This window comes from Corvus cornix, chromosome 27 (assembly GCF_000738735.6).
Source record: "Corvus cornix cornix isolate S_Up_H32 chromosome 27, ASM73873v5, whole genome shotgun sequence".
In the NCBI taxonomy this organism is placed as follows: Eukaryota; Metazoa; Chordata; class Aves; order Passeriformes; family Corvidae; genus Corvus; species Corvus cornix.
In genome coordinates, this window is record NC_046355.1 from 4,323,540 (window position 1) to 4,348,578 (window position 25,039).

The 25,039-nt window shown below is 48.5% G+C and overlaps 1 protein-coding gene across 1 annotated transcript in view; it reads left to right on the plus strand.

The window, feature by feature from the left end:
* EIF4G3 (eukaryotic translation initiation factor 4 gamma 3) overlaps positions 1-25,039 on the plus strand; it is a 142,021-nt gene that overhangs the window by 72,333 nt on the left and 44,649 nt on the right. The window contains 9 exon segments of the mRNA XM_039565796.1: positions 493-525; positions 6,330-6,350; positions 7,135-7,314; positions 8,315-8,429; positions 11,697-11,797; positions 14,480-14,556; positions 14,558-14,600; positions 19,129-19,234; positions 24,450-25,039. Of these exon segments, the coding sequence (XP_039421730.1) occupies positions 493-525; positions 6,330-6,350; positions 7,135-7,314; positions 8,315-8,429; positions 11,697-11,797; positions 14,480-14,556; positions 14,558-14,600; positions 19,129-19,234; positions 24,450-25,039 (1,266 nt within the window).

The window sequence follows — 25,039 nt, forward strand, 5'->3', positions numbered from 1 at the left end:
CGTGCAAGGAATGGCTGCTCTTTGCCTCACAGGGATGTCCCACGGCCCCTGTGCCTCCCTGGCTCTTCCCAGCCATGAGTCTCCATCCTCTGCTCCCACTAAATCCCTGGGATGGCTCCGGCCCAGCTGCTTTAATCATTTACCTCCACCTTGAACAGTTTCAGAATCTCCACTGCTGCTTGTTTTAAGTTGGTTTTTTTGGTTTTATGTTTTTTTCCCAGGCAGGATAAGGAATGCCTGCATCCCTGAGTGCCTTTAGGATCCCAGGCAGCTTTGGCTGTTTATCCCAGCTCCCAGTACAGTGCCCATAGCGATGTCCATCGTGACACCTCAGTCCCTGTGTGTCGCTGTCCCGCAGCAAAGCTTTTGACTGTGTCGTTATTTTATTTTCTGTGGGTTTATTTTGCATAGAGTGTGACATTTTGGTTCGTTGTGGTGTTTCTGACTCTTTGTGCCTTTCCTTTTGTGTTTGTTTCTCCCGCCTTTCGTCAGTTTGCAGCGGGGCCTCGACCTGCCCATCACCAGGTACAGTACTGCCCCTTCGTTATCACCCTGCACTAGTTGGCTGGGGGGAGGGGGGCGGACATGACTCACCCACTAACTTGAGTGGAGGAAAGCAGCCCTGTAGCAGCTACTGGCACGTGCATAACCCTGCTAACAACCTCCTGCACCGCTGAGTAACTCTGACCTCACCCCTGGGGCACCGCTCCCATTAACCACCCCATGTCCTGCAGGGGAGGAGAACCTCTAGGAGTCATTGCCAGGGATTTGTGGGCTTCCCTTGCCTTCTCACATCACTAGAAACTCATTCTGAGTGTTTCCCAAACTGGTCGGTGGATTCAGTTTCCTGAAGATGTCACCCGAGAGAATCCTGCTTTTCCAACTCGGAGTAAAGCAAATGACTTCCAGTTCTGCACTGTTGTGTGATACACCTGGTTATCTGTCACCATTGCATTGCTTAATGTTGTTTTTACTTAGCCCACAAAAGCCAGACCTTTAAGGATCCTTTAGTGTTCCTGTTGCATGACTTGGACTTTGTAAGGAACCACTTCATTATTAAGAAGGAGAACCAGGAATAGCTCTGGCTCATGAAACTCAGGGGTGGCAGAATTAGGACCTCCCCAGTGTCAGGACAGATACACAGGCCCATCTGTCCTAGGCAGGGTGTCTGGAATTGTCTTTTTTGTCAGCTCCTACACTTCTCTTTGCCAAAACCCTTGTCCCTGGGAACTGATTTTGATGCTTCTTTTGGGTTTTGAGGGAGCAGAGGTGGCACTGCTGGTGGGAAAGAGGAGGAGAGGCAGGACAAGGCAGGAAAGCTTTCCCAGATCTTCCTTGGCTTTGAAGGAGCAGGTTGATCCCATTTATCTTGTGGTGTCAGGACAGGGGCTTGAGGCATGGAAGATTTGTTCCAGGGAATTATTTTGTTCTCGCTTCACTCATGTTACTGAGCAGTGGAACACTGGGATGAGCAGCGTGGGGAGAGTTCTGTCTCAGGAGAGCAGTGTTAGGTGGGCACAGACACCCCCAAATCCCCATCATCCTCATTTCTTCCAGCTCAGGGAGCAGCAGGGGAGCTGGAGCCTTCCAGAGCAGGGCGAAAAAAGGAATGTAAAGAGTAGAATGGGACATTTGCACTTGCTTGCTCACAGGCAAAGGTCGTATGGGACGGGGGGAATGATTTCTGTGCGTGGCTGGGATGGCAGGGACAGGCAGTGGTAGAGGAATGTTTGCAGGATGACGGGGCAACCTGGGAACGATGGGATCAGGATCTTGTTTAGATACTTCTGTTCTTGACCTGAACTTCAGGTCGGTGTTTATACTGCACAATACAGAGACTGCATTGCTGCTCTGCAGCTCCTTAGTTCTTTCATGGGTCATTCCTAAGGCACGGGATATATACACTGTGAGCCATTTAATGTTCTCCTAAAATTTACTGAGCTCTCTCTGAGCAGGTTTTGGCCCACGAGTCTTGAGGCAGCACAACCTTGCAGGAAATATTCCAGTGACCGGGGGCTTTACTGGCGGGAGTTTGCCACCAGTCTGTCAGAATTGGATCCAGAACTTTCCTTCGGACCCAGTTATGTCCCTGCCCTTAACTCCGCTTGTAAATTCCAAGTGTTTTCCCAGTTGTATCACAGTAAGATTTTTGTCTCTGTTACATTTGAATCTGCTCATTATTATCTGTGAGAAGCTGTCACCATTAGAAAAATATTCCAGGCTTTATTCCCAGTTACATCTGTCATGTGCTGGATCAGGACAGGAACAGAGAAACCTTTAATCCAAAACACCCATGGAGTGGGTTGGGGTGGAGAGAGGGATTTTGGCCCCTGCCACGTGCAGGAGGGTCACGGCTGTGGGAGCAAGTTCATCCTTATCCCAGCACTCACAGGATACTCGAGACCAACATAAATAATTATCCTCACATGGGAGTTTTTAAACTTGGTTAAACTGTGTAACACAAGCTGAGAGCTTGGAGACTGAGATTTGTGAGCTGGAAAGTGCAAAATAAGTAAATTGGCTTTAGCAGGGTTAATATTTGCTGCAACAACTGCACGTTCCCTTTGAATGCAGCGGCAGCACCGTGGGGGTTTGCAATTCCCTGTGTCCATCCCAGCTTTTATTAACATGTGCCTTGTGTTGATTCTGGGGCTCCTTCAGGCAAACAATGGATCGTTCTTCAGTGTTACTGCCTGTCATTATTACATCTTTAGGGTACTCAAATGAGCATGACTTTAGCACCTGAAGGGGAATGGCAGCTTTATAAGCAGGGCTTTTTCCTGGATGGAAACGCCTGCCCTGGAGTTGGACGGTTACAGTGGGAGTTGGTGGAGCCAGTTAATGCTGGAGGCAGTGTGACCACACTGTGTGAGAGAAAACACAAGAGATTTAGGGTGTTCAGCAGCACTGGCTGAAGTGAAATGAAGTAACTGCAGCAGTTCTGACTGAAAGTTAAATATGCATCAGTAAACCCTGATTCCCAGATCATGTACTGAGAATCTGCTGGAAAACCTCACTTTATAGGAGACAGGAAACAGCTCCTGCAAAGGATTTTGGGCAGTATTTTTAAATACACTGTCAGCTTGTGTTTTTCCCCAAATGCTGTAGCACACGTAGCTATCCCTGCCTGGAATTGCTGCTCCGTTTCCCACTTTGTGCACGGAGCTTCCCAGTTTTTGCTAAGTGAGGCTCTGGAGTCACTTTGCTGCTTCTGATCCTCACAAAGCACAGTTGAGAACAGCAGCTTTCTTCTAACCTGAGCTCCAAAATGCAGATTTTTTTTGCATTTTAATCTGCCTAAACCCTTCACTTACGAAGTGACTTGGGGAGCGTGGGGTTTATTTTAGAAATGGGTGCTCAGAAGAGGCTGGTGTAATTAAAAACAGAAATCAGAAATAGAAACTGAAATGTGGTTGTTTCCTTCTGACTTGAACTGTGTTTGAGGCAGGTTTGCTGCTCATGGCTCAGCCTCTCGCTTGAGGTTGCTGGTGGAGTTTGTTCCAGTTTTAGCTCAGGGTTACTTGAGTTCCTCTGGGTGTAACTTGTACAACAGAGAATGGGCTTGGCTGGGTGCTGTTGTGAAGAAGCTTTGGGACTTTGAGAGGTTGGGAATTGACTCCCCGAACTGTCTTAGCTGGCCATTTTGTAGCTTTTTGGGGTATTTCAAGTCAGAAAGTGATGGGAAATGGCTGCTGCAGTCACTTCCCTGTCTGCATTCATGAGTGTGTGAAGGAGCTGCCACTTCTAAATACCAAAAAGGGCTTTTTCCTCTTAATTTTATCATTTAGTAGATAATAAAACTGGGAGAGTCTGAGGGTAAGGGAACAAGCCTTGCCTTGAGCCAGCCACAAGAGCTGCACTGAGGTGCTGGGGAAGCAGGACCTGGGGATTTGTGCTGCAGCTCCTGCTCCTGACACCAGGGAGTAAGGGACAGGACAAGAGGCAATGGCCTCAAGCTGCACCAAGGGAGGTCTAGGTTGGATACTGGGAAAATTTCTTCATGGAAAGGGTGGTCAGGCACTGGAAGAGGCAGAGGCACCATCACTGGAGTGCTCAAACAATGTGTGGATGTGGCACCTGGGGACATGGGTTAGGGATGGACTCGATGATCTTAGAGGGTTTTTCCAACCTAAACAATTGCACAATTCTCTGATCTTCACATCTCAGGGCTGCAGCTCCTCAGTTCCTGCAGCATTGCCTGTCAGGCACCTCCTTCTCCTCCCTCCCCCAGACCAGGCTCAGGTTATCCCACCAGCCTTCCTGGTGGCACCAGAGAGACTAAAAATTAATAACAGGGGTACAAGAAGCTTGACTGAAGTGCAGAGCTTGGGTGAAGTCAGAGACCACATTGCCCAGGAGCATTGACTCCAAGGTGATCCAAGAAATCCCTCCCTAACAGACTTGGACAGGTAAGGGATGAGACATGTCTCAAGGACCATGGCCTAGGTCCTCACTGGTTGCTGAACAACCAAAATTCTGATGGTCCTGTTGCTTGGAATAATGGATCTGCTGTTCCTGCTGCTCTGTCTTCCTGGTAGAAGTGAAGTTCTCCTCCTTTTCTCCCCATCCCTGAAGCTGAGCCAGCTCTAGGATGGTGTGGGCACACAGGGGGGCTCTGAGAGGTTTTTTGACATCCATTTGCCTGAAGCTCCTTGTCAGAGACCCTCCTGCTGCTGGTGAGCAGCTGAGCAGCTCTGGGGGGTGTTCAGTGCTCATGGAAGAGCAGGTCAGTGCCACCCCCGCTTCCAGAGCAGAGTACTGTCCCTCCTCCTGCGCCGGCAGGGAGGAGCAGAACGTGTCCCATGGAACGGAGCTTCCCCAGCTTGGGACCAGCTGGCAGCGATGGAACGAGCAGCTGTCCATGCCCAAGGAGCTTCCAGGGCTCGGAGCTTTCTCTCGATGGTCTCAGTTGGTTGTGAGCAGGTTCTGGAGGGGCAGCGGGAGCCTGAGGAGCAGATTCCATAGGTGGAGTCTCCCCATCTCTGGCATTGGGGGTGTTCCTGCACTGCCCTGTGGATGGAAGTGCTGTTGATAGAGAGAGGTCTCACTTCAGCCTCCAGCCCTTTTCTCTTTGCATAAACACACACCCATGGGGGTTATTAAATTTTTCCAGCCCTCCCTCGGTGAGACCTGTGCTACAACCTGCTGACAGGTTGGAAATAATCATTACTCAGTGAATTTCAGTGAAAGAAGAAAGACTTTTTTACTTTTTGCTGTCTTTGGATATTGAAAAATCACAAACTCTGGTGATTCTCACCATAAATTCATCACCTGTGCTTGGTTCATGCCACACTCCTATAGCTCCCCCGCATCTCACAGCCACACGGTTTTATCAGCACGACCATGGCAAGGTGTTGTTCTTCTGGTTTGCTTTCTCCACCCTCACTTCCAAACTTTTCTCCCCGAACAGTTGCCTTCTCCTGGTTCAGGTCATATTTCCAGTGTGCTGGGGACAGCTCTTCATCCAGGTTGACAGGGCTGGACATAAAATCATTGTGCTCACCTTAACAATGTCTGGAAATCTGAAAGAGTCATCCAGGGCTTTCCTGGAGAAATCGTTTGCTGTTGGGAACAGCTCAGGTGTAATGAAGTCCTCAGCAGCCCCAGAATGGCCATTTTAAGCTCGTTGTCATGTCGAGGATAGAGACATCACAGCTTCCTTCTGTCCTCCCCCATCCTTCCTGAACCTGGGGCGGATAATCCCAGCTCATTCCTTCATTCCCCTCTCTTCTTTTCTCACTCCTCCTGGCACAGTTACTCCCTGTAACACATCACTGCACAGCAGCCAGCAGGATTCAGTGTGATGTGTGGTGGCCTAATTATTATAATTATTTTTTATTTAACAGTTAAATATGTGGCATTTCTTTCCCTCCCAGTCTTGGTGCAGAAAAGGAGAGAAATCCGTGGTTGGAGCCAGGGTTTCTGCTTTATCTGCTCCCCCTGTACCACTGAAAGAGACAGAAGGAGAAATATTTGATGTTTTAGGAGCAGAGCAAACATAAAGTCTTCCTGTAGTGTCACATTTCGTGCAGTGAATCATGGTTTGATTGGGTTTTTTGCTTGGGTTTTTTTTTTTAAACTTTTATACTTCCGTATAAAACTTTTCTAGGAAAGTTCTGACCCTGTGGGATTCTGGCAGCAGAGTCCATGGTACTACTCAGTGTCTTTTCCTGGCCGTTTCTGGAAGGCATGAGTCAGAGCAGGGCAGAAGCTGGCTGGAATTTGTGCATTTAGGGTGCATGTTGTATCCTATTCCTTCCTGTTGATCTGTAAGCTGTTCCATTGGCTTTCTTTCTGTTTCCTGCTGCTTTCTTGCTTCGTTATTGAAGGGAGGATTCAGACCTATACAGGTAACTCTAACTCCTGGTTCTGCATGGCATCAGTGTCTCTCACCTGACCGTTCCTCCGTCAGTGAATGCCTCAGTGTCCGGTGCATTTCTTACCTCCTGACCTCCGAGAGTGCCGAGACTCCAGAGCCAGGGCCTCCATCCGGGACTGCCGGTGCCGTTCCCAGCGCGGGAGGGGTGAGGATGGAGCCCGTGCCAGGGGGTTGCTTGGTTCCCTGGGCCTGGCCCATCCACCGGGGGCATCACTCCATCCCAGCGGGGTGCAAGGCTTTGGTACCACCCTGGGACAGGTTGCCACCCTTTGGAAAACAGGGCAGGACAAGTCACCTGTGTGTGGAGGACAGACATGAGGTGCCTCTGGCCTTCGTGAAATTATGGATTTTTAACTCTTCTGGAGATAAATTGGAACAGTTGCCTTGATCTTTTATTTCCCTGGGGTATTTATAAAGGTGGGTATTTTAGCAGCCACCCCACCTTATAAAAAGAAAATTAGACAAACTCATTTTTCTAAAGTTTGTTCTGAAAGTTCAACTGTAAAATTCAGGAGATACAAATTAATAATTATTAGTTTGTAACGTTTCTTGCCTGTTTCTGCCTTGTAAAGTAGGAAGCCGTAGAGGGCCCTGCTGTTCCCAGAGAAACACGGACTGTCCTGCAGTTTTCTGGAAGTGTGGCAACCCATGGAAACTAATACCGTAACTATAATATCGTAAGGATATTTCCAATTCTTTCCCAGAAAGTCTGACCGGTTCTTTGTTTTCTCTCTTCTCTCCCTTCCCTCTCCTAGTTTTTTCAGAGGCCTCAGATCCAGCCTCCAAGAGCCACCATCCAGAACAGCAGCCCCTCCATCCGTCCTGGAGCGCAGACCCCGACTGCCGTGTACCAAACCAACCAGCACATCATGATGGTGAACCACCTGCCAATGCCCTACCCAATGCCTCAGGGCCCCCAGTACTGTATCCCACAGGTAAATCCAACGTCCAGGCACCTGAGGACCTGCACAGCAACGTTGGCTCCGTGGGGGTTGCCTCAGGACCCACCAGGAGCGGGCGGGGATGTGTCTGTGTGAAATCAGGCTGGCAGTTGCATATGGTGTGCCAGGGCAGGTTTAGATTAGATATTGGGAAAAATTGCTTCATGGAGAGGGTGATCAGGCATTGGCAGAGGCTGCCCAGGGCAGTGGTGGAGTTACCATCCCTGGAAGTGTTCAAGAAACAAGTGGATGTGGCATTTGGGGACAAGGTTTAGGGGAGGGTTTGGCAGTGCTGGGAGAACAGTTGGACTTGGTGGTTGTAGGGGGCTTTTCCTGCCTAAATGATTCCGTGATTCTGTGGTTCAGCCTTTGTCCTTTCTCTGTGTGAAGTATTTGTTCTTCTGTGCATGGAGGCAGTAGGAATCAATCACCTTTTTGAGGCCTCCCTCAAACACAGTAGGAAACCAAGCTCTTGGAAAATACTTAGTGCTTTAAAAATACCTAATTTGACTTACTAGATCCACAGGCACTCCAAACCCTTGGGCCTCATAACACACAGTATTGCTGCAATCCAGGGAGTCACTCTGATCCCCCTCAGCTCCTGTGTCCTCCCTGCCTTGGCTCTGCCTTACTTTTGGCAGTAACATTTGGAGAGGTTTAGGTGGATTTTAGGGAAAACTCCTTTGTGGAAAAGGTGGTCAGGCACTGGCAGAGGCTGCCCAGGGCAGTGCTGGAGTCCCCATCCCTGGAAGTGCTCAGACAAGGTGTGGGTGTGGCACTTGGGGATGTGGTTAGTGGTGAATGGGGTGGTGGTGCTGGTTGGCAGTTGGACTCAGTGATCTTAAAGATCTTTTCCAACCTTAACAATTCTGTGATTCTGTGATTCCCAAAGCTGTAATTAACCAGCTTGAGGATCAGATCCCTGTTGATCGGGGGGGCTCAGTTACAGGTTGCCCAAGTCCTTGTAAAGTGATGGTTGTTTTTGTCCCCCCAGTATCGTCACAGTGGCCCCCCGTATGTCGGGCCGCCCCAGCAATATCCTGTGCAGCCACCAGGACCAGGACCCTTTTATCCAGGCCCAGGTCCTGGAGAATTCCCCAATGCCTACGGTAAGTTCTGCTTGGAGACTCCTTACAAAGTCTTTTCTTGGTGTGTTTTTCTGTTGTCAAGCTGAAGATTTATAATAACAAGCTGGATTAGCATTTGTTTGAACTTCAGATAGCTGCTAAATTTGGTGATGTCACAGCCCTGATTATTCACTCCTGAAAAATCCCAGAGTATTGTTTGTGTGAGTGTGTCAGGAAAGGCTGCAGCTGCCCAGGATCACCTGTGACCAGGAATGGGGCTGTTTGATAGTCCCTGCTCAATCATTGTTATTTATTAAGGTATTGTGGGTACATCTGGCAGTCCTGGTTTTCACTGTGCCGTGCCCTGGGAATGCTCCAGCGTTGACAGCAGTTAACAGTTCTTATCCCAGCGTTTCTGGTGCGTAGTGGGGGATAAGAACAAGCCATGGGGGTTTTTCCCTGGATTTGTGCTGCAAAGATAATTCAGTCCAGTGGAAGAGTCTGTAACCCCTGCATAGGCCAAAACTTGGCCTTTTCATGCATTTGGTTACTCACTGCTCCCTGCCCACTCACATGCTGCAGTCTGTTAGGGGCAGAGATATTCTCAGCCTCCCGTGGGAATTATCTGCTGGAATTTCGGAGCATTAGGGTGACGGATTCCCTTCCAGGCTGAACAGTAACAGACCTGCACCCTTGGCAGCATTGCAGGTTTGCTCTTCACACACACAGATCCCTTGGGAAGGAGAGAAGAACCCAGTAGCTGCCTGGAAAGGTGTCTTATTTTTCCTCTTTTCCTTCTTTCTTTTATTTATTTGGTCTGTGTGGAACTCACGGGAATCATTGGAAGGTTGCCATGAAGCCTTTGAACCTGGTAATGCAACTTGAGATCAGGAGAGAGGGTAATTACAGGGCAGCTCCTTCCTGGTGGTTGATCCTGGAGAAAGTAGAAGAAATATCGCAATGGCTCCTCAAATCTGATCCACTAGAGGAGGAAATTGCCCAGTATTCCTCATTTTTTGTGCTGTTACAGGTCTGCTTTCCTACTTCCTGCTTGCTTAGTGACATTTATCTGCCTTCACTCCTGTCATTAGGAAAAGGTTCATTTCCAGCTCCTTTCCTCTCCTGGAAGCGCCTGGTTTCTTGCAGAGAATCTTGGAATCCTTCAGTCCCAGATTTAGGTTGCTGCATCTGTGGAGCATCAGTGGGTGAAGCCAGAGCTCTCTGTCCTGCAGAGTTTTGCAGGCAGGGAAGGTTTACCCAAGGATTTGCCTGTACTTATCCACCTTTCCCTGCTGTCACCCCCTTGCTGTGTGTAGGGACTGGGAATGGTCAGGCTCTCACCAGGTGCTGCCAGGTTTGGGGAACAGCTAAATCTGCAGTCCAGGCATGGATAATGCTGCTGGCAGTGCCTTTTCCATAAACCACAGGATTTGTAGCCAGTGTGGCTGCTGGATATCAAAATCATTGCAGTCTGGAAGGACCTAAAGGAGGTGATGAGGGAAAATCCAGTGGAAGACAAAACTTTTGAAAATGGACAGTACAATTTTATAACTCAGTTTTCCAGTTTATCATTTTCTGATATCAGGGGGTTTCTGTACAACGTTGGGAAAGACCTCGAAATGATCAGTGGGTAGGAGGGAGAATAAAAGTTGGAGAACTGGAGGGATCAGAACTGGAGAACTGGAAGGGACCAAAGGCAGGGAGCAGAGCAGAGAGTGTGGCACTGGCAAATGCACTTGGCCTGTCACAGAAGCTGTTTCTTCCCAGAAGTTACTCTTTTCAGGATTTGTGTTTTTAAAATACTTTTCATAAAGGGAGAGTCGTTCCCTGAGTTCTGCTGGAGCTGCCTCTCCAGCCAGGATCACAGTGTAGGTGATGTGCTTGGATCTGGTTTCTAGGAAACTACGAATGGAAGGAATTCACACATTGCAGGATTCCAGGCTCCTGTTCCCTCACCTCACCCAGGCTCTGCTTGGACACCTGCTCAGCAGGAGGGTTCGTAGAATCACAAAATCCCAGGATGGTTTGGGTTGGAAGGACCTTAAAGCCCATCCATTCCCACCCTCTGCCATGGGCAGGGACACCTTCCACTGTCCCAGGCTGCTCCAGGCCCCATCCAACCTGGCCTTGGACACTGCCAGGGATCCAGGGGCAGCCACAGCGGCTCTGGGCAATAATTTTTGATTCCCAGCCTGCAGAGATGCTGGTGGAGACTTTGAGGCCAGATCTGAAGTGGCTCTGCTGACCGTGACTTTCAAAACAAGACATTTCTTGAGCGATTCAGCCCACCCAGGAGTGTCATTTGGGTTCCTTGATGCCATGCAGTGCTCTCTGCTCTGACAGGGAAAAGTTCCCACTCTGAGGATGCAGTCAGGGAGCCTGCTCTGAGCTGGGGCTTTCCAGCTCTCAGCAGGAGGAATGCATCCTTGGAAATTGCAAATCAGGCTGTGCTGGGCTGGTTTAATTTGCTTTCTTGGATTTCACCCTTTGCTTGAGATCACAGTGACCTCCCAGTTGGGTTACAGACACAGTCCGGATTTTCATTCCCAGTTAAAGGTTAATTCAGATCAGATTGCTCCAGAGGCAAGTGCAAGCACTCAGTTCATCAAGCATCCATGCCTAGAAGGGAAAACACCCCAGCAGCACCTTACCCATTCCCCTGACACCTGATCCATGGACAGGAGGCAGCTCTGCTCTGCCGCCCTGATGTCTGGCATGGTCTTAAAGCACTTGGTTATTTATTGAGCCACTCTCATTCTGTACAGAAAACCATAATGAGCCACATTGGCTGTTAGGGATGTGATCAGCACCATGGTGTGGTTCTGCACTAATCACCGTGGTCGTGCTTTTTGTGTGTTGCAGCATGAGAAGAACACTGCTTATAATTAAATTTTCTGGTTATGCTTCCAAATAGGTTGCAGTTGACCTTGCAAATTGTTTGTATTGGTTAGATAGAATTTCTGTACAAACGCAGAAAACCCCTGATAAACCAGCAGCAAACCCAGCAAAAAGCCCTCAGGAGGGGTCCAGGGATGGTCTTGCAAGTGCCTCTGTGGTGTCCACAGCCTCTTGAAAATGGATGATGCACATGGTCAATTTTTGGTCATGGAAATCAAATAAGAAATAGTGAGTGAATCTCTTGTCTTGATGGAGCATCAGCTTCTGTTTAGTGGAAGTGGGGCAGAGCAAACGCAGCATTCCCAGAGGGATGTTGGAAGTTGTGGCCAGTTGTACCTCTTGTGCCTGGTTTTCTGTCATGAGCAGTCAAACTGACCTTGTCCCTCTGGTTTGTGTCGTTGGCTGCCCCAGGAACGCCCTTCTACCCCAGCCAGCCCGTGTACCAGTCTGCTCCCATCATTGTGCCTACGCAGCAGCAGCAGCCACCGCCTGCCAAGAGAGAGAAGAAAACGGTGAGTGAGGCGCTGAGGGACACAGCCCGGGGGGCTGTCCTGGGCGGGAGGTGCAAGGACATGAATAATGTTCTTAGGATCAAACCTGGGCTTTGCCTTCACTGGAGGCCCTGGCACAGGGTGCCCAGAGCAGCTGTGGCTGCCCCTGGATCCCTGGCAGTGTCCAAGGCCAGGCTGGACATTGGGGCTCGGGGCAGCCTGGGACAGTGGGAGGTGTCCCTGCCCATGGAGTGAGATGAGCTTTAAGGTCCCTTCCATCCCAAACCAGCCATTCTGTGGTTCCCAAAGAGATTAAGAGTAATTAAACATTGCACAGTGCTGCAGTGGTGCCTTATTTTCCATTTTTCCATGAGCACTCTCCACTTCGAGTTTGTGACATCTCAGCCAATCAAAAAGGAAGATCATTTTGCTGGTTTTAAATAAACAAAAGCAACATGGTTTCCCCAAGCCTGGAATCCTCACCTGCCTGTGCTGCTGCTTAGAGTGTTCCCAAAGAGCCAGGTGGGAATGAGGGAGCTCAGGAGTGTGGGAGAATGTTGGGATTTGGTTCAAAGTGACAAATTAGAAATTACTGAATATTATGCCTTGAAAAAGGTGGAAAAACCAGTAAGTTTTGGATGTATTTACAGGCTTGAAAGAACCTGACCACACTATGAAAGTGGGTTTGGAGAGCACATTCCCTCTCTTTTTAATTCACTGGGGGGAATGTGAGAGAAGCAGATGAATGGAATTTAAACCCATGTCCAGGTGGATGGTGGGGAACAGTAAAGGTGAATGTAAGGTTTAACCAGAAAAAGATGATGTGGACTTGAACTTGAATGAATCATTTGTAAAGGATTGAAAAGGAAATTACAGCAGTATTTGTGTGAGAGTGTTTTGGAAGCGTTAAAAGAACAGTTTCCTGGGGGTAGAGAAGAATAAAGGGAACTTGGACATGTCTCAAAATGCAGAATATTTGTATCTTTTGAGTTTTGAGGATGATCTGGGGTGACACTTGATTTGGGAGACCGGAAGAACTGAACAATGTGTGAGCTGTGCTCGCAGGAAAGGCCTTTTTGGTGGCTGCTCTCAGCAGCCTTTTTGTCACCTCTTCAGTCCCCAGGAGTCTCTTTTCAGCATCCCAAACACGACATGCCCAGATCCCCGATGCCATTGAAATGCAGAGCTGATCAGACACGCTTAGCTGGGATTAAGGCACTTCCATGCCAGCCAAGTCAAGTTCTTTGAGGCAGAAAAGGGATTTTAAATGCCCGAGATGCTTCTCTGTGAATGTGCTGTTTCAGTTTGGTAATTGGTGTTGCAACTGGAGAAATGAGAAAAATTAAAGTTAAATTTATTAATGTGCACACACCCACATCCACCATGAGTTGAGTATTTGAGTGCTACAAACTTCCAGGCAGGGAAATCTTGTTTTAAGGCCATTGACTCTGTGTCAGGGAGAGGAGAGGGCAGGAATTAGTGCCAAGTCTCAGGTCCTTGTTGCTGAAATGTTCTTTGTTAGTGAAATGTTTTAGCAAAAAACTCCATCAAAAATAAGAGAAGACCAGACTTGAGCATCTTGAGTGCAGTGTGTGTGTTTGTGTGCTCACAACCCAGACTGAAGCCACCATACCACCAAATCACAAAACCCTTCTGCAGTTAGGATTTTACAGCCCAGAATCCCGGAAGGGTTTGGCTTGGAAGGGACCTGAAAGACCATCCAGTCCCACCTGCTGCCAAGGGGCCATTACAGGGTGGTTCCCAGCAGAGCCCCTGCCCTGGGAAGGGCGATGATGTCTCCTGGTCTGCTTGGAGTTGTTTGCTTGGATTTCTGCATGGAACTTATCTCGAGTTCAGCCAAGAGCTTTGGAGAAGGTGGGCAGACGCACAGCACTCTGTGTTCAGGGTTATCAGAATCTCCAGTTCTTACTCTGGAGATGAAAAGCTCTGCTTCACAACATCCCAGACGTCCTGGCTGTCCCCCTGTCCAGGGGCACGGATTGGCTCAAGTGTCACTTGAGGATTCAGTGATGAGTGTTCTGGAGTGGTTTCTTTTGGAAAATACTTTTTCTTCCCATTTTGGGGCTGTGAAGAGACTCAAAAATCCCACTTTTTTCCTAAATGCTGCAGAGTTCTACAGGACTTGAGTTTGTTCTTTCAGTTTCCCTTTCCTCCACTCAGTATTTTTGTTTGTCTCCCTCTGTTTTGGTGGAATCTGGGACTGATTTGCTGATTTGCTTTCCCCTTTCGCAGCGGCTGGGGTTGGCGAGGTCACCGAGTTCCCTGTTGGGGTAGAACACAGCCTTTTCTCCATTCTTGCCCTTTCCACTACTGGGCAAGCTTAACTCTGTACCTAAACTGTCTCCCAAGTTTTCTCAGTTGCAGGAAACTCACGTTCCAGCAGCAGAGACTGTATTTTGAATTACAGGGTGCACATACTTAGACTGAACTGGTGTGGTTGATGATTAAATTAGGTTTTGATTAAATTAGGTGTTGATGAAGGGATGACATGCCATGCATTCCAAGTCATGGAAACAAGCCACATCCCAGTGTTCCTGCCGAGCACCAGCTCATCCCAGAGCATCTCCTGCTGGGTGTGATGGGAGCACGTGCTGCCCACGCTGCTCTGCACAAGGACAGCGGTGACAGGAACATTGTGGGGATTATTCCTTTGTTACTGTTGCAATCTTTTCAATCCCGTAGATCCGAATCCGGGATCCAAACCAGGGAGGCAAGGACATAACAGAAGAAATCATGTCTGGAGGGGGCAGCAGGAACCCCCCCCCCCATCGTCAGACCCACCTCCACCCCAACTCCACCTCAGGTAAGGAAGGGCCGCGCTCCTCCCCCCATGACCTTTGCTTTGCTGTGCCTCTCCCTCATACTTCCAGCCACACCCGATCATCTCAGACACCTGGATGCTCCTCAGTTACCAATATTCTTCAGGGATTGTTTTTTCCCAACTTTGGTCATTTTTAGCAGTCCATAGCTTGTTGATGTGGAGCGTTGGTGCTGCTGCACGTTCCCCCGCCCTGGTTTTGTATCAGCAGTAGATTTTCAGAGTTTTTCAGAGTTTCAGTGTTAAAGGAGGAGCCAAAATATCTGTGGGAAAGGAGGTGTCTCTGTTAAGTCTTCTGCACCTGAGGAAAGTCCATGTCACACAGGTGATTGATTACAGACCTTCAGCTGCATCACTGTTCTTTCTGCCTTCCTGGAGCAGTTTTAGAGTTACCAGAAGATCTGGAGCTCGGGAGTTTTCTCACAGAACTGTGAGAAATTTATCACATGTTTGGTCTCTGGGTGTTCAAACTTAAAAATGCATTTTTCTGATGAGAGAAGAATTATAAATATTCCAGATAATTTTCTGTAGCTCCCTTCCCATTGTACACCTTTGAGTCTGACCCCTTTAAATCCCTGGTTAGAGGTCAGGAGGGTTTTCCAGGTGGTGGCTGGGCTGCAGAGCAGAGCTGGTGCTGGAACGTGATTTCTTCTTCCGTGTTCTTCCCTGTTGGATGTTACCAGGTTTTGGCAGCTTTTAGGTGAAACAGCTTTTCCTGAGCTCAAACCTTCCTTTCCCCTCCGTGTGGGAGTAGTTTTTCTGCTGAGAATCCTGTGCTGAGGCAGGAGCATGTCCCCATGTCTGAGGACACTGGCTGTGCTGGAGTGGGAGCTTGGGATTCCAGGGAGATGTAACTGAGGTGAAGTGAGATCTGCAGATCCCTCCCTGAGACCAGCAGGATTTCAGCTTTCAGCCATTTCCAGCTCAGTCAAATCCCTGTGTCATCTAAGGCACCACCTTGTGCTTGTCACTGGTTTTCTCCTCTGGGCCCCATCGAGGACAAGCAGCAGCAAAGCACCAGTTAAACTTCTTTCCATCAGAGAAGACAGTAGAGATGCCACATGTGGGAATCTTGGTGAGATCATCTCCCCATTTCTTCTTGCTACCCAACTTTCCCCCTTGGAATTGGGAAGAGTTGGAACCAGCCAGGATTTCCTGTGGTATTCCCACAAATGCAGTGAATCCAGGCACTTACCTGATCATTTTTACATTCTGAAATCTATTTTAAGTCACTACAATTAAGTGAAACAGAAGGAAATAAATGTGTTTCAAGAGGAGGTTAATAGGCCTGAATTCCGATCTGCTGTAATTTATATGCAGAGCACAGCAGTGATGTCCAATCATCTCCTCCAAGGTATGCAAATATTCCATTGTTTAATATCCAGCCTCCCTTTTGATTAGGTGCTTGGAACCACTTTTGGTAATCACAGAAGAGCTCTGAAATTGGGCTCACCAGAATAAGTTCATTAGTGTAACATAACTGAAAATTTAAGCCCACTTAAGCCAGGAAATTGAACGTTATTGTCCCAACAGCTTCTCTAAATCAAGTCTTCAGAGCATGTTTAATATCTTGGGTGAAATTAAATCGGGCCTTAATAACTGTGCTCAGGAATTGCAGTAGTGGGGGTGTTACTGTTTTGAACAAGCTCGAGTCAGTAAATTTTCAATATTCAGCCACAGCTTTTGAGATGCTCCTGACTTGGGGCAGCTCCCAGGAGAGTGCAGGGGGAGCAGAGCTGCTGTTGTTTGTTCCATCCCCCTGGATCAAACCCTGCTCACCAGGGTGCTCAGGAAGATTTCAACTGGTTGAACACTCAAAATGTGAGTGTGCAGCCTCAGGGCTTGACAAGGCAGCATCAAAGTGACTCCCAGTCCAATGAGATTTTAGAATTATAGCAAATTCTAATAATACTTCTTTCTCTGAATCTGTTATCTCATTATTTAAATGGTACAAACACAGAGGAAGAAAGTTCCTGAAGAAGTGATGGAGACCAGGCCCTGGCCCAAATACTGCATTTGAAAAAGAAACCATTTTATAATAAGAATAGTTTCCAAATTTTCATTTTTTCCTTTATATTTGAATTACTCTATTAACTGACTCAAACCAAAACTTTGCTAACACAAGCCCGAAGCACCCTCTTCTCTCAGTAGATTAAGTGCTGAACATCAAAAAATTGTTGGAATTGTGCTTAACATCAGAACATTATTGGAATTGTGCAGGAGGTGAGCGTTGCTGCCAAGATGAGCTGCATGGTTTGAGCCATTCCTGTACTTTTTACTCAGTGTCACTGACCAAAAAGTGCTTTAGGTGGAGTTTCCCCAGTGCCTCTGTGTTGTATTTGAATTGCTTTTGAGCACATAAAGTGCTCTAAAGTTCCTGCAAGAGCAGCTGGAGGCACATGGAGATATGATTTATCCATTTCTAGCAGGACACTATTTTCACTCTTATTTTTTGCTGGGAAGAGAAAGAAAGCCTAGGGCCAGAATCTGATTATGGTATTTCCTCAGCACTGGCCTCCACAGAAGATCACTTTTTAAAGAGTAAATGCTCTTATTTTCATGGTAAAACTCTTCCAAGTCTCAGTGAGTTTGTCAGAGTTGTGTTTGCTCAGTGTCCAGGCCGTGGTGGGGTAGAATAACCCAGAGCAACCCTCAGAGTGTCATAAATCAGGGGAGTGATTTTCAGTGGGATTTTTTTCCTAAAAACTCTCTAAATGCTCCATTTTGCAGCTGCAAGGCTCAGTGCATAAGGACCATTTATTCATTTGCAATATCATTCCCACAAAATAAATGACTGTTTTCCGCATTTCTTAAGGAAATACATTTCCTGACCCAAGAAGTTTCTGGGCTCACAGGTTTCTTCTTCACTGGTCTCCTTAGGCTCCTGTGGTTCTTATCACAGTTTCCTTTTTTGCCACTGATTTCATCCATAAATTTTCTTACAAAATGAAAGTCCTGATCATTGAGGGCAAGGGGAAAGTGTTCTTGAAACTTGCTCATTTGTAAAGCTGGGTTTTCTTTGGCTTCTTCCCTTTGGCTGGAGGCTGGGCTGCTTCTTCATCCGCTCTCCAGTCAGTCTGTCAGGCTCATTCCTGAAAGAGAAGCAATCCCAAATAAAACTTCAACCCTTCACCCCTACTTAAATTTTCATTCTTATTTTTCCAGATGTGCTTTTTCCTGGTCTTCCTGAAATGGTGAAAAAAAGTGTCTTGGAGATAATTCCTTCTTTATCCTGCACTGTTCAGATGCAATCGGCAAAAAGCTGGAAATGGGAGGGAAAAAGAGTCCCAGGAAGAGACACAGGTTGCCAGAGAGTTTCTTTTTATAGGGAAATAAGTTTTGCATGGATTTCTGAGAGCCTGTCTGAAATCAGGAATTAGGCACCCATGTCTTTGACACTGTGCTGTGTTTGGATTGATTACAAATTCCTTTTCCTGTAGATGTTCAGAGAAGTTCATGGATGTAGAAGTGGGTGAGACACCTGCAGGGAGCTGGCTGGCTTTCCACTTGGGATTAAATTAAATTAAAATTTAGCCCCATTTTCTTCTGTGCCTGGTCCCTGGTGTGCATTTCAGAGGATTTTGTGACCAGCTGCCTTGCCCTGTCTGTGTTCAGTCCAACAAGTGTTTCACCTTCGAGTCTGGGGCACTAATTTGGTCTTCCTTAAATTCTGAGAATAGATACAGAGGATTTTATCAAACTTTCTTGAACACAAGTGAAGTGTTTGGTGGGAGATAATTAAAATATGTGTGTCTGCCACAGGCTGGGGCTCCTTCAGTCTTCCTTCAGTCTTTGCGAGTCTTTCTGTTTTGTTCTTCCATATGGAACAATCCATGTTCTTTGGGAATCTGCTCTTCCTGCTCTCCCTCAGGTTGCTGCCCAGCTGGGTTTATTCTCCTCTTGCCCTGCAGGTCTCACCCCCAGGCTGCTTGTAGGTGATGCTGGGGGATTTTTTCATCCAACCACCCCCAGTCTGGGATGATTTTCCTGCTGGGATAGCGAGTGATGTGTCTGCAGATACATCTGTCCACCATTCATCCCATCCTGCACACATCAGCCATTGGTAAATACATGGAAGAGTAAATAAACAGATTTAAATCTCTAAGAGGGTTGAAATAATGGATCAGTTGAGAAAGGAGTCAAGTCCCAAAAGTGAACTTAAATCACAGAGAGATCCAGGAGCCTTGGAGTGTGTCCTGCATGGAGGAGCATTCCTGCAGCTCCTGGAAGAAGTGCTGGGAGAGCAAAGTGTGTTGAGAACTGTGCTGCGCTGTCCCTTCCTCACTGTTCTTAACAGTGATCATCCTTTTCCCCTTTTCCTGCCGCCTTTCCCTCCCTTTCCCATGCACTTTATGGATGTGTCCAATTGACCTGTGTATCTTTTCTCTTTTTCTCTTTATTCTCCCTGCCTTTGGTTTCTCCTCTCTATCCCACCCTGTCTCATCTCCCCCCTTGCCTTTGCTCCATGTTTTTATGTTCCGAGGCTCACCCTGTTGTCCCTCCCCCCCAGCAGGTGCCCAGCCAGGTCCCCGAGCCCGTTCCCGCGGCATTCGGAGCCGTGGAGAGCTCCCACCCCTCTGGCAGCGCCCCCGGCACCGCGGCCCCCGCCTCCAAACAAGGTCGGTTCATGGAGATTTCCTCCCTCATTATTTTGAATCATTTATTTTTTCCCCTCCTTTCTTGTTTTAGTTGGAGTATTTTTGGCAGGGAGACCAGCAGGCAGCAGAAATAGGAGGGGAGGAACTTCTCTTCCTCCAGTGGAACATTTTAAGTGTGTTGCTAAGGGAATTAATTGGAATTTGCTAATGTGGAACTGGTTAAAAATAATTGTCTTCCAGCTTCTGTGTCCTAAACGTTGTTTCAGAGCACACAGAAGGATGAAACTCCTCTCACCCATGTGCCATCCTCCAGAAACCAGTGTGTTGTCAGGGAAATGCTTTAGCCAGAGAGGCTTTGGATCATTTGGATAATTAGCCACAGCAGTGGCATGGATCCAGAGGATCGTATGGCTTCCCCAGAGCTGCTTGTGTGTCCAGTCCTGTAGGAATGGGCAACATGAACTAGGAAAAACCCATTAGTGTGCAAAGTGTCTCATAAAGCCCACAGCAGATTTTGCTGACTTTGGTAAAAATGGCACAGATGCAAAAAGTTTCTTAAAATTCCATTTCCTTTGACAGCACTCTCAGGCACAGGGTGGGATCCTTGGCGTGTCTTGCACAGGGCCAGGAGTTGGGCTCAATGGTCCTGATGGGTCCCTGCCAGCTCAGGATATTCCATAATATACCTTGGAAGGGAGATTTGTTAAACCGTTCAGGGCATTGTCCCAGGAGGCCGACGGAGCAGGCCCAGGCTGTTCCCACACTGGAATTTTGTAGCCATTGGAAGCTGTAGTTCCTGATGTGTGTCAGCAGATGGGTGCTGGGGTACAGAGCTGACACCGCTATTTGCTTCCCAGTTTTACCCACGGCATCACAGCCTCCCTGGGCTCTGCCTGGAGCGACGCGTGCAGGGAAGTCACGGAGGGCTGAGATCTTTTATTTCAGAGTGTCTGGAGTCACAGAATCGCCAAGGTTGGAAAAGCCCTCCAAGATCTTCAAGTCCAGCCATTAACCTAGCACTGCCATGTTCAGCACTGACCACGTCCCCAGGTGCCACATCCACAGATGGTTTTTTAACACTTAAAGGGATAGTGATTCCACCACTGCCCTGGTCAGTGCCTGGCCACCCTTTCCATGAAGGAATTTTCCCAAAATCCAACCTGAACCACCCCTGGCACAACCTGAGGCCATTTCCTCTTGTCCTGTTGTGTGTTCCCTGGCAGAGGTTTGCTAGAGGACAACCAAGCCCCAGAGGACCACAGCTCTAGAAGAGGGGACAAACCAACATCTCTGGTGCTGCAGATGTCCCCAATCCCAGCTGCAGCTCAGTCACTGCTGGGAAGCCAAGGACGGTGTCCCTGGGGTTGCTCTTACAGCCACAGCGTGGACATCAGGGTTTCCCTCTTCCAGTGCTGCACCTCTAAACTGCTGCAGTGTCTAAAAATTGGTTGTAGAAGGTTGAAAAGGGACCTTTTGGGGATGGTCTGGTCCCATCTCCCACTTAAAGGCAGCCTGTGGCTCTGACTAGATGTCGGTGCACCTTCGATGTCTCCAGTGTCACCTGAACAAGGCCTGGGTGGGTCTGATGTCCTTTGGCTGCCCTGTGGCTGTGCTGCCTGAGCTCCCTTGGCTGTTTGGTGCTGCCTAGCTCTGGCATAGCTGCTCTTCCCTGTCTGTGTCCCCTCTGCCAATATTCCCAAGTCCCTCTTGCCATCCTCTGAGCTCCCCACAGTGCTGGTGGCAGTGGCGACCTCTGAAGTGCACCTGCCCTCGGGGGAGAGCTGGGGCTGAGCTGTAAAGCCCTGGATCACAAAACATCTCCAGCCACAAAGGACCTGTAAGATTACCAGGTCCAACCCCCTGCTCCTCACAGGACCACCTACCACTAAACCATATGACCAAGAGCTCCTTGAACTCTGATCTCTGAAAATCCAGCACTTTCCATCACAGTATTTCATCTCTGTATAAAAATGTGGATTTCCAGGACAAACTGGTCTTATCCCTCTTCTCTCTCTCCTTAACTTAATCCCTTTGTAGGCAGCTGTGAGTAAACTGGAAATAAGTATGTTTATTGAGTTACACAGCTCTGACAGTGCTGGTTTAAACATAAAGCAGGGCTTGACTGGGATTTAACACCAATGAGCTTCCCTGTGTTTACCTCCGTTCCATCCCAGAAGGAGTCAAACATTTGTTCCAGTCCAAAAATTGCTAAAGAGCACATTTATGTAAGCACTGCAGGGAAAGCCCTGGAATAACACCCAGAGCGTTGGGCTGTGGCCGGGGGGGCAGAGCAGTGTTGGGGTTGGTGTCAGTAATTAATAGACCCCATTAATAACATTTAAACTGAACTAATGACTTCTGGGGGGCACGTCTGTCCAGAAATACATGCCAAGGTATCAAAATGATTTTTCACTTCGATGTTGGGGGATGCTTCCAAAACAAAAGCAGTGACAGGGAGGGCTGTGTGGCTGAAGTGTTCATTAAAACCAGTACTGTTGTTTCTCCAGAGTCCCCTCTGCTGTGTTCACCCTGCGGATTGGCTCCTCCCCGTGCCCTTCCTCTCCTGTGCTCGTTTGCATCCATTGAAGTTTGGAATCAGGCTTCCATTGTGGTTCTGTGATAGCCAGTGCTGCTTGTGCAGCTGTTGGTAGCTGTGAGCAGCATCTGGCCCGTTTGCTGGGCCCGGGTCGGGATCGGAGCCGCGTGTTCTGCCGGCAGACCAGGATCTGCAGTCCCTGCTGCCTTGGTCTGGAAGTCATTCCCGAGGCTGGATTTGGATTGCATTATTTATATCCTTGGTTATGTTTTTTTAAAGACAAGCCTTTGCATTTCATAGAATCCCAGAATGGTTTGGGTTGGAGGCACCCTAAAGCCCATCCCATTCTGACCCCACTGCCATGGCAGGGATGCCTTCCACTGGACCAGGTGTAGGAGTTGCTGCTACAGTGCCTTGAAAAATCACATTATTGAGGTGCAGGTTCTGATTCCTGTAGATGCCCCTGGTGTGTCCATACCAGCCAGGCTGCCAGAGGGAGGATACTGCTGGAGAATCCAGGTCAAGCCAGCAGCCAAGCCTTGTGGAGCCTGGCTGCAGGCCAGGCTGGTGCAGGAGGTGCAGTGGGATAGAACTGCATGGAATCACATTTGTTCCACTTGCAGAGGTTCAGGGGGATGTTTAGAGTAGTATTACCCTCTTTTTAAACCTCTTTCCAAATCTTGCAGTGCATCAGACATGGAGAATGTACAACATGGTTTGAGGAAAACAGATTAATGACAGACCCTGGAGTTTGGAAAGCTCCAAAGCCCCTCTGCTGACACTGACTCAGTCCCAGTGCTGCCTCGTGAGTGTTTGCATCAGGACAAAAGATGGAAAAATGGCAGCGAGCCCAGCAGCTATTGTCAGATAAACACCACAGAGCAGGAACAAATTCCTGTATCCAGTAAAATCTTCCTCATCCAGTGCCCTGGCCTGTCTGTGCCACTGGGACCACCCAGCAGCCAACAGTGGCTGTTACGTGAAGGAGGCAGCAGGGTCTGTCCCACTGGGTATGTGAAAGAATCTTTAAGGAATAATTTTGCAAAAATTTTACTTATCCAGAAATTTTAAAAAGTATCTCTTGATATTTCCCCTGGAGCAGCCGGCACTTCCTGTAAATACTTTCTAAATATATCATGAGGAATGATCTCAGCATATTTAGGAATAGGGATCTGATCCAGTTGGGATGAATTGCGTCGATTTTTGTTTTCCCTCCCCAACTGTGAGTTTTTCACGTGACTCTGTAGCAGTTGGCAGGGATGAGTCCTCTTCTGCCAGGGCTTGGAGATTTGTTCTCTGGGATGGGGGTTCAGGTTCAAATTTGCTTCTCATTAGCCAAATCTGCTCCTCGTCCTCTGAAATCCCTCCTCAAATCACTTTTCTCTGGGATTTTGTGCAGACAGCCTGTATCCATGGCGAGAACATTGGCCAGACAAGGTGCGGTTTGAAGGAAGGGAGTTAAACCTCTGGTTTCAAATGCAGCTGTGGATTTGTGCTGGTTTGAGCTCTCAAAATTATTTTCTTAACACTTCAAATGCATTTGGTTGGGGTTTGTTTTGAGCATTCTCCTTTGACTCAGGGAGAGGATATCCAGGCAGTTGTTTATAGCGAGCTGTAAATGTCAGGAATGCTCCAGGAGTTCCTGCAAAGGATGTTCCAGAAACCAGAGGTGACGCGTTTTCTTTTCCAGACCAGTTCCCATGTCTTTTTTCTTCCACGGAGCCTCCAGAATCAAAATCAGCTGTTGGGATACTCTTTCCCATCTCTTTCCTCACTTGTCATCCTCCTCCAAAGCCATGTCCCCGGGTGCCTCATTAAGTTGATGAACTACTGCTTTGGCCATGGGCCTCTGTAACGCTGCTGGGGCTGCCAATGGCTGGAAGCAGAGTTCATTTTTGCTCCAGCTATTCCTAAAGGTGGGATTTGATGCTCCAGGCAGTTTCAAATGGGTTCTCCTTCAAAAACCCTTTGGTTCTCCTTCAAAAACCCTTTCCCTTTAGCTGAGCTGTTGAATAAGCCCCAAATGAAAATCCAGCAGAGCCAAACCTCTTCAGTCCTACCTGAATTTTGATGATTTGGGGTTGGTTGTGGCCTTTGACTTCCTAATCTGAAGAGCAAGTTTGTGCCTCTGGCTTTTCCAGAATTATTTTTGCTGGTGTGACAGTGTCCTGAAGGAGTTCCATGTTCCTGCAGGATCTTAAACCGTGATGGCTCATACTTTTGTAGAAAAGAAGTGGGAAGCAGCAGAGCTTTGGGAGCTGTGTGATGGTCGTGGCAGGGACAGGATCACCATGTCTGTTGCTAATCGTGGGATAAGTGCAGGGACTTCTTTCTGCACAAGATTTTGGGGGTTGTGTTGATATATGTCTTTCAAACATCCATTCCAAATCTCTCCTCTTCCAGTTTAACCCATTCCCCCTCGTCCTGCAACTTTTTGTCCATGTGAAAAGTTGCTCTCCTTGTTTTATAAGCCCCCTTTAGACACTGGAAGGTTTCAATGAATCTCTCTAGATCCATCTCTTCTCAGGATGGCAGTGGTTGTATTTTCAAGTTTGGATTCCAGGTGAGGTGCAGGGGCCTCTGGTGTCTTCCTCAGAGCTCCTTGGCAGAATGCAGGAATGGGAGCCAAGGGAGCCAAGGCACCAGGCAGGAACATGCAGTTGCCTTGCTGTTGATAATATTCTTTTTCTCCTTTCCCAGAAGAGAAGCCAAAACCAGATCCAGTATTAAAACCACCTTCTCCAGTCCTCAGACCAGAACCTACTGGGGAGAAGAAAGATCAAGCTGGGCAGATGACCGAGGCCCCCACCTCAGTGGAAACCCCACCAGAAGTTCCTCGTGCTCCATCACCGGCCCCGGCCGCTCCGGTCGCAGCTGTCCCCACGGCTGCCGTCACCGTGTCCAGCAGACCCCTGCCCGTGGCTGACCCAGAGGACAAATGTGAACTGGCCTCCCCCAAAGAGGAGGCAATGCCTGCATCCAGTGCCACACCCTGCACGGAGCCAGCGGCCCCTCCTGCCGCGGAGGAGCCCGGTGCCGCGGTGTGCGCGGAGCCCAGCAGTGCAGTAGCATCGCCCGGTGACGCCCCGGCGGCGGCCGGGCCCGGTGTCAGTAACAGCGTGAGCGGCGCCAGGGACGCGGGGGCCGCGGCCGAGCCCGGGGCAGAGGTGGCCCTGGCGGAAGCTGCGCTGTTGACTGTGGAGTTGGAGCCCCCTGAGGCTCCCCCAGCAGAGGTGGAAAGCGTGCCATCATCTCCCAGTGCTCCTCACGCTGCTCCTCTCCTCCTCCCA